This window comes from Pezoporus flaviventris, unplaced genomic scaffold, assembly GCF_033815535.1.
Source record: "Pezoporus flaviventris isolate CSIRO_AGI_PZ_B2104156 unplaced genomic scaffold, CSIRO_AGI_Pfla_v1 ptg000078l, whole genome shotgun sequence".
Taxonomy (NCBI): domain Eukaryota; kingdom Metazoa; phylum Chordata; class Aves; order Psittaciformes; family Psittacidae; genus Pezoporus; species Pezoporus flaviventris.
The window spans coordinates 9,890,549-9,905,202 of NW_026892626.1; the positions used below are offsets into that span (position 1 = coordinate 9,890,549).

The following is a 14,654-nucleotide window of genomic DNA, read 5'->3' on the forward strand; positions in this document are numbered from 1 at the left end:
ATGCAAGAGCCCTGCATCTGAAAGCAGGGTACTGTGAGGTTTGATTACTGTAGTTTCAGACCAAAGACTGAGCCCTTATGGCTAAATTAGATGCCTGGGTTTGTATCAGGCATGACTCCATGTTACATGGAGGTAACTGCCTCTGTGTCAGAATATGCTGATAGCCCTCATGACATGTCTTCTACTCTTAGCATAACCTGAGAATATTGTAGCTGTGATCTACTTAAGCAGTTACTACATTTATTTAGATTAGTATTGTTATTATGTGATTTACAGGGAGCCCGTATTAGCCCATAAATTCAGCCTTCAGCCTCCCCCACACAAGATAAAATGCAGGAAAACCTTTCAGTGTCAGGTCCTGGACGCAACAATAGCATACTTGTTCATATGGCTTTTCAGGCTCCATTCAGAGATGCTTAAACTGTAGACAGATCTCAAATGATGATTTAATTGTTTACAAGTGAGTGTTTTCTGCAGCATACAAAAGAGATGAACAAATCCCAGAAGGCTTTTTGATATAACTTGAACAGATGATTTCCTGACATTGTTATATATCCTGATTTAAGGCGATGAATAATTAGCTATTTAAGTTTAAAAAAAAATACCTTGAGAACTAGATGTCAGCTAAAAAGCTGTCAGTTAATTTGGAACAGCTTTGCATGTCAAGTTGATTATAGCAATGAATAAAAGGAATTACAGGAAAATGAACCATGCAGTGTGCAGTTTTTAACTTCAGTCTCCCCACAGTTTCTCCCATCTCATTCTCCAGATTCCTAGGGTGCTTGTGATATTATCAAGCTGTGGAGTTCCCTTTCACAAAATCCTTTAATGTGGGCAACTCTTCCTTGCTATTTACTCCACTTCATCAATGTGCAGTCGCTTGAAACTTTACATTCAAGGATTTCCCCCCTCCAGACCCAAGTGCCATTAATAGCATCTTTTGTCTGACTTCCTGAAATATGGAAAGCCACTTACTGCACAGCTTCATTTCCAGGAGACTGCCCAGGACTGAGCAGCTCAGCTGAGGGCAGCGGGGTCTCTCCAGCACATCCAGCAAGCTGCCATGTTTATCCTGCAATAACAGTGGTTATTTTATGTTTTCCAGAGTGGATCGGATGGGCATGTTCTCTGTGCAGTTAGTAGCTCGTCTGAACTGAACAGTTTGCAGGCTTAGTGCAATGGTAGAAAGTGAATTGCAATAAAGAGTTTTGGAGCCTTTTTAACCAGAGCATTAAGTTGTTTTTGAAGGTCTGAATCCTGCCTGTGGCCGTGCATAAAAGTACACTATGGACGTGAAATCTAATCAGGGTCTAAAAAATCTCATTTAATTAAGCAGGTGGGACTGAATTCATATTCTTTTGATTTATTCAGCTTGAAAATAAAATTCTGCATCTGTATTAAAGTTGGGAATTTAAATGGGCTGAATCTCCTGACACCTACATGTGTCAAAGCAGTACTGACCGCAGTGCAGTGAATAGAGATGCTTTGGCAGGAACTGCGAGACTGTTATGTTCTTACATGAGCAGTCATCACTGTGGCATCTGAAGGCCAATGCAAAATGGAGCTGCTATAGAGCCGTCTCCTGTCGAGATGACAGTTGCTGTTTACCAACACAGATTACCTGTCTTGACATGCTGGAGTGGCAGACTTTGCCTTTCTCCCTCTGTCACAGCTACAGTGAGCCAAGCAGTTCTGGAAACCTGTTCCAGAGGAGAGAGGAAGGCTCTGCTGGCAGAGGCAGCTGTGCTGTTTGTGAAGAAGCAGCTTATAGAAAATAGACTGCAGATGATCTGACAGCAGTGATGCACGGAAGAAAGGAGGGGAATGGGGAGATAAGAAAAGAAGGAAAACCTGGGAATTAAGGAAGGGTGATGAGAGGTTACTTGCTGACAGCTTTCCTGTACAGCCAGTGAGCAGCATTGAAGTCCTTTTGCACTGGGAAATACTGCAACCTTTTCTTTTATCTGTGCCCATTCCTTGCAAGCAAGATGTGTTCAAGAATTGTTTCAAATCTTTAGAATTGGGCAGTAATAAATTATGTGTCCTGTTTTAGCACAACAGTGTTGGCTTCAGCTGATCACTTGATCACATGGGAATGTTTCATGTATGTTGAGAATAGATTATCATTTTGGGCTGCAGTAATTTTGACACTGATGCAGCATAAATACAGTAGCGGTATATAGTGATACCAGTGTGGTGTATACTGGTAATGGGATACAAGCCCAAACTCCAACAGTGTCCTACTAAGTACTTGTCTGTTTATGAGGGGCTTAATGGCATCACATGAATGGATTGGTAGGTAAATGAAGGATTGACTAAGCTAATCTCTGTGAGAATCCTCTTTAATGAGTTAATGAGGTGTTCTTATGGGCTCCCTGCACACACAGATGCTAATGAGAGTTTTTCCAACTTACCAAGTGATGAAACTTGGATCTGCATCCAGGCTGATAATAAAAATGATGGACAGGTTCTGTTATTTGGGAAAAATATGTTTTAGTTCTGGCACGAAAACTGCAGACGGGAGCCAAAACTGTTCTACCTGCATGTTCTTTATCTTTTCCTGTAGCACGTTGATTAAACCCAAAGCCTGGTGCTAAACCCTCTCTACTCCAAAGCTGAAAATCGGCATCAGTACTCAAAATTATTTACCTCTGTTATCCTTTAAAGATGAGTGTTACCAAATCCTGTGTTCAGAAATTTCCCAGGAAGACCCAGTTTTGGGGAGTTTCTTGTGTGGGGTTTTTTTCCTGTTTGTGTTGGGTTTGTTGTTTTGTTTTTTGTTGTTTGTTTTTTTTTTTGCAGGTGTTTCTTTGTTGTTTTGTTTGAGGTTTTTTTTCCCTTTCTTAAAGATTGGAATGTAGTAACCTTATGCAGAAGAAGTGTCTGGTCCTAAATTGATTTATCAGGGATGTTATTCCATAAAACCATAATTTTTCAAACTGTACCAGGGAAATGGGGAAAACAAATCTTGGTGGGCTTTAGGGCATTGTGTTGTGTGTACTGGTGGGATTGTTTGTTTTTTGGCTGTGCCAGAAATAAAATCCAGGTCAGTGGACTTCTGCATAGCTGATGTCTGCCAAGGACTGAGTTTCTGTGATTCATCTCACTTGACTCTGAGGAAACAGAGAGGGTTATGTTTATTTTCATGGTGGCCAGTGGTGGGGAGGAGGTGTTACACAGTGCATGGGTCTGTGACAGAGGGGTGAGGGAGGGGATGGCAGTTGGCTGTGAGTGGAGTGTGTCTCATCTGCCTCCCAGGGATCTGGGGGGAGCATTCTGACGCTGGACGTGTACCCTTCCCCTTAGGGCAAGCTTGTGTCCATCAGGCACAATCCGGCTTTAACGAAATCTTCAGATTTTGTTAGTGTGCTCTTTAATCCTTGTTGCAGGTCACTAATGAATTTGCTCAATATGACCTCTCCTTAGCTCAATACAATGCCATTTATCATTATCATTTGTTTACAGTCCTGCAGCCAGTTCTCAATTCCAGTGCTGTGCTTGGTCCTTCCCAAGTCTTTTTGAATTAATTTTTCAATTAGGATTTCGTGAGACACAGATGCTGTCCTAAAATTCCCAAAATATGACCTCTGCTGTGTTCCTTTAATCCACTCTCTGTAACTTTATCAAAGAACAAATAAGGCAATTAAATTTGTCTGGCAGGCTTTATGCTGTATAAAGCTACACAGGCTGCTTCTCATTCTATCACCCTGAGGATTTTGAGCTGGATTTTCTTAACAAAGCTGACTTCCCTTTTCCCTTTCCCCCCTAAAAGACCTAGGGCTGTGTTCCCAGCCACTTGCTGTCCTCTGTTCATTCTTTTGAAAGATCCTGTGCATGAGAATAGCAGGATGGAAATGCTCAGGACGTGACCTAGGACTCTGTACCAGGCTGTGCCCCTCTCCTTGGGTGATGGCAGAAGGGTGCAAGATGGTGAAGAGCTGAAACTAGTGCTCATGGCATTAAACAACTCCACAGCATAGCTGTCATCAAGCAGCCATGCTTTGCTTTGTTTTGAGACCAGGTATGCATAGGTGTCTTTTTCTCTGTGCAGCGCAAAATCTGGTGAAAATGAGCTTGCTTTCTTTTGTTGTTGTTACTGGGGTTATACAGACACCACTTAAGCTGACCTACTACTGTATCTCTTTCTCTTCCAAGTGTTTTGATACAGATTTCCAGCTCAATTACCTGTGATAGCTACAAGTGAAACGTGCAGCTCTTCTGCCAGCTGGCTGACTTCTGTTCGCACCAGAGCAGTGTCCGACTTGGCTTTGAAGCGTCATGCCTTAAGTCTGTCTTTGGCTGTTCATTTAAGTTTTGAACATGTTCTTTAGTGCAGGCTTTCATTTTCTTTTGGTAACTACCATGTCTGGAAACTTTAAATGAGCCTGCTCTTTGAATTCATTCACAGCCTTCCTGCTGGTTTTCTGCACCATGTCCTCTTCCAAATAATACTCAAATAGCAGTTTGGGGTTGTTCTCCTAAGAGATGACGACTGGAAGCAGTTGTCAGCCAGGACTGCCCTCTTTTACTTTAAATGCTGTGCTTATATTCTAAACTGAATTAGTGTCTCCCTCCATGTGTGTTTTTTATGTAGCTTTTTATAACACTTGGTTTCTCTATAAATGTAGACTCCTCTAGCTCTATTAAAATTGTGAAAATATCACGTAAGGACATGTAGCAGTTTTCTCTTTTTTTGTTGTAGTTGTTTTGTTTTGCCATTCCATCAGTAGAACTACAAATAACCCACATCCGTGTGTCTGAAGATAATTATACTCAAAATCATACCCAGTCTGTACCTCCTGGGGTGCCCTCTTGGACGCTTCCATGGCAGCATCTGCTACATGAAACAGCAGCGAGGATCTGCGGGGCTTTCAGAGATGAGCTGGGGCATGGGGGAGAAACATCTTTTTCAGTGTTACCTGGTACACTTTGCCATTTCTAAACAAGCAGGTTATATTGATCTGTTAGATTCTTGCCTTTTTGCACATTTGCACGTCATGCTGAAACAAACTGTGCAGTTTGTGAGGACAGCGGAACAACGCAGCAGAGCCACTGCTCTTGCCAGCTTTAAATAAATTAAGTAAAGCAGCACAGCTGACCATTGCTCTCAGTCATTCAGATATATCATTCTTAAGCACAGATTCAGAAAGGTGTTGGAGCAGCTATACTGTATCCAAGTGTCAAGGCTGAAAGATAAGCCTGCCTGGAGTTACTAACTTAAAACATGAACTGTCTTTCAGCTCTACCTGTGAGACAGCATGTCTGGCCTGGTAGCTAACATGTTCAAAATGTCAATGCTGTACTTGGACAGCAGCATCTCTGTGGCCAGACATATTTTGCAGACATCTGGCAAAGCTTCCTACTGCTGTCTGGCCCTGGCTGAGTTCAGGGATCTGGCTGAGCTGGTAGCAGCAGATACTTTTTCAGGTGGTGAAAGACATCAAAGATAGGGATAGTATTAGCTTCATTTGTTACTGGAATTTCAGGATTTAATAGTAGGTTCAGTCTGTGGCTTAAGTATTTGGTAAGATGGTATGGATTTATTTTTGGGTAATGGTTTTTATGGAGGCATTTGCGAGTTCTGGGCAATTTCTGGGCACTGACTATTACTGCAGGCTAAGGAACAGTAGGTCTTGCTGCAGTTCAGGTTCTGTAATTGACTGTAGTTTTCTGTAAAGCTCCAGCAGATGAGAAAACAGTTTTCTCTGGAAAAGCAGGGAGCCAGCAGGTCTTAGATATAATCGAACTGACCTTCAACTGCTGGATAAGCAGGTGTGTGACTGTTCATTTGGCAGAAGACATGTATGCCCTGCTCAAGTCCTGGGCAGATCCTCAGCTTTTTGGCTTTGAAGGAGCCACACCAATTTACAAGGTCAGAAAACATGAAAGTACTGCCCTTTCCTACAGCTGCTCTGTGGCTGAGTAGAAATGACCTGGCAACTCAGCCCTCTTCACGTTTCTAATACTGTTATCACAGTCTTAATATCCAGATGCTTTCTAATGCCCTTTCTTTCACATGGAAGAGCTGTCCTCATGTGGCAGAGGGTGGTAAGCCTTTGCCACACTCAGGTATGTGTTGATGAAGTTATTCATCTGTGTGCAATATCTGTTGTCTGTAACTTGGTTTATGTTAACTCCTCTGTAATCCAGATGGAACCCACAGTGCACTTGGAAATGGAGGAAGGCTGTAAGCATTTGGGGTCTCAATCTCAGATTTTGCTATTTAGTCTTGAATTTTTATATTGCAAACGGTATCTCTGCAGAGCTCATCTTCTCTATGGTTTTGCTGCATGTGCTGCACCCTTTTAGTAGGTGTTTTTCTCTGGTTGGTTTCTTCCCACCTGTGCCCCAGCCTTACTTGATTAATATCCTGTTTTTCTAAAAGATTACAGGTGGTTTCAATGTACTCATATTCTCATTCTTGTTTCTTCTTAATGTTTTTATACCTGGGACTCTCTCCTAGGTATGCTACAACTGAGGATATTGAGAATAGCTCAAGCATGCCGAATAGCAGGAAAACTATGAATACTTGAATATTGTGTTCAGCTTTGGGCCCCTCACTCCAGGAAGGACATTGAGGTGCTGGAGCATGACCAAAGGAAAGCAGCGAAGCTGGTGAAGAGTCTGGAGCAGAAGTCTTAACAGGAGATGCTGAGGGAACTGGGCTTGTTTAGCCTGGAGAAAAGGAGGCTCCGGGCAGACCTTGTTGCTTTCTACAGCTACCTGAGAGGAGGCTTGTAGCAAGGTGGGGATTGGCCTCTTCTCCCAGGTAACAAGTGATAGGACAAGAGGAAATGGCCTCAAGCTGCACCAGGGGAGGTTTAGATTAGGTACTAGGAAAGTTTCTTCATCAAAAGGGTTGTCAGGCATTGGAGCAGGCTGCCCAGGATGGTGGGGTCACCATCCCTGGAGGGATTTAAAAGATGTGTAGATGTGGCACTTAGGGACATGGTTTAGTGGTGAACTTGGCAGTATTGGGTTAATGGTTGGATTTGATGATCTTAAGTTTTTTCCAACCTAAATGATTCTATGATTTTATGAGCAAGAATCCAGACTAAGTGACTGTATTGTGTGCATAAGGATATTGACCAAGATGATACTGTTATAGAGCCCATCATGAAATTGTTTGTCTTGAATTTTAGCGGATACCCTGGCTTAAGCTGCCCTCCCACTCTTTGCAGTTTCTCAGCAAATGAGATGAGGAAATTACCTTGCTTAAATATATTTCCCCCCAATGGTTTGTTTTTAGTCGGGATCCGTTCTCTGATTTGGCCACACAAACACTTCATTTGTCAAAATTAAGGCCTGGCAGAGGCCACGTGGGCTCCTGTTGCTACTGAAGAACAGGTTCGTTAAACTGTGTATCAGGGGGGCTATTAGCAGTGAGTGCACTGATTGCACCTCAGTGGTTTGGAGCAGCCTCTGTACATTCTGTCATCCCAAAAGCTTGCAGGAGCTGCACATTTGACTGGGGTTGCTCCACTTCCATTATGGTCACACCTTCTCACTGGCACTATTGAAAAGAGGAGCCTCTGGAAGGTGTCTGTATCTTTCTCATGCTGGCATTGCTGCAGAAGTTCACCCCTCTCCTGGGGCTTCAGCGTCTCACCAGTGCCATGCATGGGACGGAGAGCAGGGCTGAGACCTGAGCTCAGGTCTGTACCAGACGTAGTGAGTGGTGGCTGTCAGGCAGTTGAAAAGCAGCTGTCACCTTGCCCTGACACTGCATAGAATTACAGAATCATAGAATAGTTAGGGTTGGAAAGGACCTTAAGATCCTCTAGTTCCAACCCTCCTGCCATGGGCAGGGACACCTTCCACTTTATAAACCATGTCACCCAAGGCTCTGTCCAACCTGTCCTTGAGCACTGCCAGGGATGGAGCATTCACAGCTTCCCTGGGCAACCCATTCCAGTGCCTCACCACCCTTACAGTAAAGAGCTTCCTCCTTATATCCAGTCTAAACTTCCCCTGTTTAAGTTTTAGCCTGTTACCCCTTGTCCTATCATTACAGTCCCTAATGAAGAGTCCCTTCCCAGCATCCTTGTAAGGCCCCCTTCAGATGAGGTCTCCACGCAGCCTTCTTTTCTCCAGGCTGAACAGCCCCAACTTTCTCAGCCTATCTTCATACAGGAGGTGCTCCAGTCCCCTCATCATCCTTGTGGCCCTCCTCTGGACTTGTTCCAACAGTTCCATGTCCTTTTTATGTTGAGGACGCCAGAACTGCACACAATACTCCAAGTGAGGTCTCATGAGAGCAGAGTAAAGGGGCAGGATCACCTCCTTTGACCTGCTGGTCACACTCCTTTTCATGCAGCCCAGGATGCTCCTTTTGGTGCATGACCAGCTGCAGGGCTGTGCTGTCCCTGGGTTACTGGGTGACACGAGTCCCTGCTGCTGGAGGAAGGCAGCCAGCAACTAAGGCTCAGCCCTGTCCTGCTGGTTCTCCCAGGGGGTTGTTTCATGCTAACTATGTCCTTAAGTGATTCTGCTCCTCAGAAGCTGTTGTCATTGCTTGCATGCTCCATCTCCCCTCTGCTCCCTCTGTCCCTTAAAAGGAGGTGAGAAGTGTCTGGCTCTTTGTGATACGAAAATCTGTGTGTGTGTGGCTTGCAGAGCAGACAGGTTGGCTGCCCCTTTTCTGCACCACTAGTTTGTGTAACGGGAGGTTGTACATGCTTCAGGCTTGGCTTCTGCCACCGCTTGCCTAGGGCCTGCTACACTGGCTGGAATCCTGTCTTCACTAAACGTTTGTTTCCAGACAGTTGCAGCCATAGTAAATGGTGGTGAGATTGCTATATTGATAACACAGGAATTTCTTCCTGAGAGCCACTATTAATTCGAACAATGTTAGTGTGTATATGTGGGAAATGGTGAAAATTTGCTAATTTCCAGTATTGACATTTCAAGACCAGTTTTTTCATTGGATAGTTGTTCTTAATTTGTAGTAGGAAACATTCCCTATCATCTTTTTCCTTTCTCATAGCTGCCTTTTGGAGTTGGAAAAAAGAAGTTAAATAATCACTTTTACACCTGTGTACTAGAGCCTCTTGATGACTGCTGAAATGTCCAGCAGAAATAATAAAACTGATTTATGTGGCCTGGGATGACAAGCTGGGATTTTTATGGAATTGGCATATTTGATATCTAAATGGCATCCTGTTCAAGCCCTGCCCCTTAGAGAGTGCCTGAGTACTCTGGAGATGTTGCTGCCATGACCCCTCTTCCCTCCAATAGGAGGGTGTGAGTTGGGTGGCTTTAGTTGGGTGCGTGTATCCTGCCTGGCAGCTCTCGTCCAGGCCAGTGGTGCTGGTGCTGCTGGGAAGTCTCTTCCCCAAAGAAGTCAGCATGCGTGAGCCAGCTGGTGGTGCAGAGGTGGCTGTTAATGTGACTTGTATCTAAGGGTTACAATTAAGGTTACTGAACACTTCCTGTAAGATGCTGGGTTTCATTGCAGGACGTGCTGCGCCCCCTCCGTCTGCAGGGAAACTCCACCGCTGTCCCTGTGGTGTGTAGGAGCTTACCTGACCTGTGTTCCCCCTCGGTAGAGGAGAGATGGGCAGAAATGTGGGCAGCCCAGGAAGTCCCTTCCAATACTGCTTGCTTTGAGTTTTTTTTTTGTTTCTGTGAGTATACAAAGTTTTGTGCCAAGTTCGGGCATAAGATAAAAACCACAGGCTGGCAGGCTAACAAACCCCATGGTCATAAAATGAGTCAGAAGAAGAGACGAAGCCACAGTGCTCTGGGATAACTGTAGCCCTCAACTACAATTTGTAAAAACAGCACTGCCCACACAGGGAGCTGCTGTTATGTGGTCCTGCCTTGCAGCGACTGAGCTGTTGGAGAGGACGTGTGAAATGTCACTTCTAGGTGAATGTTTTCTGTCTTTGTCTGAAACTGTGGTTTCATGTGAGGAAGTATTTGGTGGTGATGCTGGCATTTGTTACTACTGCTTGCCTCCTTTTCCTGTACCTAACTGCTGGTTCTTTCCTTCTGTCCTCCTGACTTTTCTGGGCACCCCTCTGCAGTACCAGCACAGCAGCCCTTGCCTCATGTCATGAGCTGGGTGAAGGAACTCATTCAGCTGTAAAATGACGCAGAACAAATAAATAAAATAAGCAAACAACCTTTCTGGCTGGTTTGGTTCTCCTGTGCAGGACAGGGCCTGGCTGCACAAAATGTGGATCCAAAAGCTGCTGCTGTGTGAGTTCTGGGGTGAGGGCACCTGCAACTGGCACTGCTGCTGAGAAACCAGTGTGCTATGTGAAGCCACATGCAAGTCAGTGCTGCCTCCAGGGATGGAGAGAAGTGACTAGGACCTGAGTGAAAAAGCTTTTCAGGTGCCTGCCACACTTGTCAAAGCTGAACAAAGCTGCACAGGAACCAAAAATGCACAGTCCAGAAGTGAGGGAAGGGGCAGCAAGCAGAAGACATGACTGCAGAATGGGTCCAGTGCAGCCAACAGCATTCTGAGTGTAAGCACTGGGCTTTCCTGCAGTCAGTCTTGGACTGCCACCAAAAATATGTGTGATTAATTTGAGCCATAGATTGAGTTACTGTATTGCAACCTGATGGCTCTTGAAACAGTGCTAGAAAAACATTTTTTGTGGCATGGGAGGGAGACGTGTCTTGTGGTCAAGGTCCTAGACAGTGACTTAAGGATTTCTCTCACATTTCCTGTGTGACTTTGGAACAGTTGGTTTGTCTGTACCTCAGTTCCTCTGAATCTTCCCATCCTTTAGTTTTGTTTTGGGAAGGTTGTAGCGTCTGTGAAATTAGCTGTCTCTTTCCTGTATGTGAGCGAGACATAGCCCTTCATGAAAAACAGGGTAACCAGACCCAGGCCAGAGTCGCTGTACTCAGTGTCACCTTTCGATAGTAAACAGAGTCTTACCCTGATCGGTCTTTAAGTGTGATAAATGTGGCATGCCGTTTATACATCAGTGTCGGACTGTTTACACTCCAATTCCACTACAGATTTCATTTGATCACAAGCACTGGAGATTAATGATTCATAGCACTTGAAAAATGGCAGTCTGAAATTTCAGATGGGGTGATGGCCAACATCCCTGGGGTTTAGTTGTAACAACTCCTGTGGTACTATGGCAGGCTGCTGAAACCTGGTAGAGTGTAAGTGGAACATACACAAGCCAAGCAAAACTTTGCTCAGAATGGCGCCAGTTGTTCTGCTGTTTGTTCCTAAGCATTGCTGTGGGTAGACATGGACAAGTGATAACTTTGCTCTCTGACTCAGACTTTTCATTAGCAGCTAATAATCAATGAGAGCCGTCAGGTTGGACAAAGTAAAGAGGTTGTAACCTTAAAAAAATAAGCGTGTAGCCTCATCCCTCACACAGTCTGTTCCTGTAGACATTACCATACATAACCGTGTTTCAGGCCACACAGAGGAGCTGGAGAAGAGCAATGGGATTCAAATGCAACATATTGAATTGGCACTAGTGATGGGTAGATAATTTTAAGAACATTCCTTTTCCGGCAGTAAGAGTGAAAGCCTTCCTTTTAAGTTGTTGAATTTAACTGTGTTTATTTTCTCCCTCCTTCTTCACCTTCCTCAGTTTTCTTATTGCCCTGCTTAAAGAGAATTGGGATGCATTCTCCACAGCTATGTTTTGGGGACCTTCAGGTCAGCTCCAAGAGGTGTGATTAGTGCAGTACCTGTAGCTGCATGGGTGAAACAGGAAAGCAGAGCAGGTAGCTGCGAACCGAGTGAAGAAAGTAGCCTCTGGGTGAGGCAGAGGTGGCATCCAGAAACAGCCCAGCAAAGTCTCTTCATCTTTGTTTCAGTCAGTGGATGCTGAGGAAGTGATGTTACACTGTGGGAACTACTGTTGTGAGAAAGGGGAAAAACCCAAACCTGCACCATCTCTAGCAGTTGTGCTGGTGCAAAAAAGTGTGAGATGGGGAAGAAGAAATTTACCTGTTCTGTTCCTACTTTTGCCCATAAAAGCCAAGCTTCATTTTTCCTTTGATAATTTGGAAGCAAATGGCATGTCGTGTATGGATTATGTGTGTTCCTCATGATGGGAGAAACAGATCCCCCTGTAATGCTACAGCACCAGTTCCCTGCACAGTGGCTACAGTACAAGTCAACACAAATAACAATAGCCAAAACAAGGAGGAAAATTAACGGAAAAAACTGTAGCATCATGGTTACAGGCCCACGATGATGCACCATGTTCCACATGGGGAAATAATGCCATGCAAAACCCATTTTATGTTTGCAATTTTATTTAGTCAAGAAAGCTTTTGAGATTAATAATTGTTTTAAGTAATCTGTTGTGTTCAGCAAACATTAGACTTAGTTTGTCTGGCTTTTAAATAGTCTGAAGCCTTATCTATTACAGGAATCCCCTGATCTTTCCAGGATGTTTTATATATACAGTAGCTACTTCCTCTTATAGAAATAATGTCATTTGGAAGTGAACAGTACATGCTGAAAAAGCTTTTGTCTGCAATCAAATTGGCAGCGACTGAGAAAATCCAGATGATCTCCCAAAGGGGAGTCTGTGCAGCTGGGCCATTCTTTGTAACAGTAGTGTTTTGCTTTTTCTGTTTAAATATGTGTTGTATTCTGTCTGCCACACACACCTGCTCTGTTACAAATTTGAGTGGGACAATGTAGGACAATGTTGTGACCAAACTAGCATTGCTTAGAGTCCAGCTGCAGAGTGGATGAGTTTGTCCCCACACAGTCTGTAAGACAAGAGGTGGGAGTGCTGACGCCATTTGTCTTTAGAAATGTGAAGCCATCCAAGGACAAGATTCCTCTCGCTTCTTCTCTCACCAGATGATTTCCCTTCTCCCCAGCTTAGCTGATGACATTGAGAATTTCACGGATGTTTCTCAGTCTCCTTCCAGTCTTGATATTATTTGGCCCTAATATCCACTACATGTGTATAATAATGGTACACTGATGTTAGAATATGTTGGTGAAAATGATGTGTAAGATGGCACTGTGACAGAGGTAATCGGGGACTTTTTCACCTGGGCACAATGTGCTGCCTGGCCCATGATCTACTGAGTGAATGAAAGATGTATTGAGGGTTTCAAGGCAAATTTTTTCCTTAGCTTTTTTCCCCTGGACTGATAGCTTGTTTCTTCATGAGTGTATTTGCAGTGAATATTAAACCAAAAGGTGCTTTATAGGCATAATTAAAATTAAAAGGAGTTTATAGTTTTTTGGAGGAAAGCCAGACTTTTAAATTTTTTTTCCTCTTCTGTGATTTAGCTAACGTGAGGCTCACAATGTGTGCATCTGGGGATAGCGAAACTCTAAATTAGTCTCAGGAGCCCCATAATCTGACAGACAAAAATTTACCCTACTAAACTAAAGCTGTGTAATTTCGACAGGTGTGATGGATTAAAGAGAAAACATTGACCTGGTTCCACTCTGCTAGGCTTTCCAATTACACAGGATGCTGTAGAAAGCAAGACCTTGCAGAGTAATACCTCGACCAGCAAGACTGAGGTTTTAAATGTCCCTTATGCTTTGAAAGATCTTCCTTTGAAGATCTTGCTTGAGCGCTAATCCCAGAACATTAATGAAGGAGTCTCCTGTAGGTAGGGATGTTATCTCTTTGTAGTCTGTTTATCAGCTGGCTAAATAGACAATTTTTATGCCTTTGTGCTTAGAAGCTCTTTAATGAGATCTGAATTTTCTGGCCAAGCCAAGTTAAGAGTTCGGATTTTGCCTCCAAGGAAGATGCCAGCCTGCAGAAAACGCACAGTGCACTTGGACATAAAACGTGCAGAGATGGAGAAGAGATGTCAGGATGAAATTTTAATGGAAAACAAAACAACCACGATACAGCTTTTGGGAGGAAATATTTTGCCAAGGATATGGTCAGCCCTTTCTGCATCAACTTTCTGAGACAGTTCTAATGCCTTGAAATTACCAGAGCACCAGTCAGTTGTAATCTAAGAAAGAAATGTCAGAGAGGATTAAATGAAAGATGCAAAGGCCTGCTTGTGAGCTTTAGTTGTTCTGTAGTTAATCTCTGATATACTCCAGTTACTGTAGCTTCCTTTGCTCATCTAAATACTGTAGAGACATTGTAATTTCTGTGTGATGATAGGATGTCCAGAAAAGGGGGATCTCTTAAAGTGAGAAAGTTTAAAAACTCTGCCATCCCTGTTCAGGCAGGTGTGTTTGTTCTAACATTGCTTCTTTGGACCAACAATGGTCCAAGTCACTGCCTTTTCCACTATTCCAGAGTAATGGCTGTTTCTGTCTGCTCTTTTTGTAGATTGAACCTCCTAGTCCTTACACAAGCTTGGATACTCAGGTTAGTACCACCCCTCTCCCACTTCCTTTTTACAAGAGATGATTCAAAAGGGAGGGCAGGTCTGGTGTTACCCACCACATCTGTGATATTTGACCATGTTGGTGGCCCTAGAGAAGGTGCCACTGTAATTGCAGTAGTGCTAGCTCCCAACATGACTGACTGGCCAAGAAGAGAGCCACACTTTTCACAGGAAATAGTATGTGCAGATGGTGAGGAGGGGACCTGGTGTACAGTTGGACAACAGCAAAATTGACTTGTATTTTTTAGAAGAGAGGATGCAGTCCTCAAGGCATTGCAAGTAGCCATTCATGGGATTATCATTTCTTTTGGTATACTGAGCTTCCTAGC

The 14,654-nt window shown here is 43.8% G+C and overlaps 1 protein-coding gene across 3 annotated transcripts in view; it reads left to right on the forward strand.

Annotated features, from left to right (window-relative positions):
- XYLT1 (xylosyltransferase 1) overlaps positions 1-14,654 on the forward strand; it is a 192,751-nt gene that overhangs the window by 38,549 nt on the left and 139,548 nt on the right. For 2 of the 3 annotated variants that reach the window (XM_061474259.1, XM_061474258.1), the window contains exon 2: positions 14,268-14,306. The exons of the other annotated variant lie outside the window; for it this stretch is intronic. In XM_061474259.1, the coding sequence (XP_061330243.1) occupies positions 14,268-14,306 (39 nt within the window). The remainder of the gene's footprint in view (positions 1-14,267; positions 14,307-14,654) is intronic. 3 annotated transcript variants of the gene reach the window in all.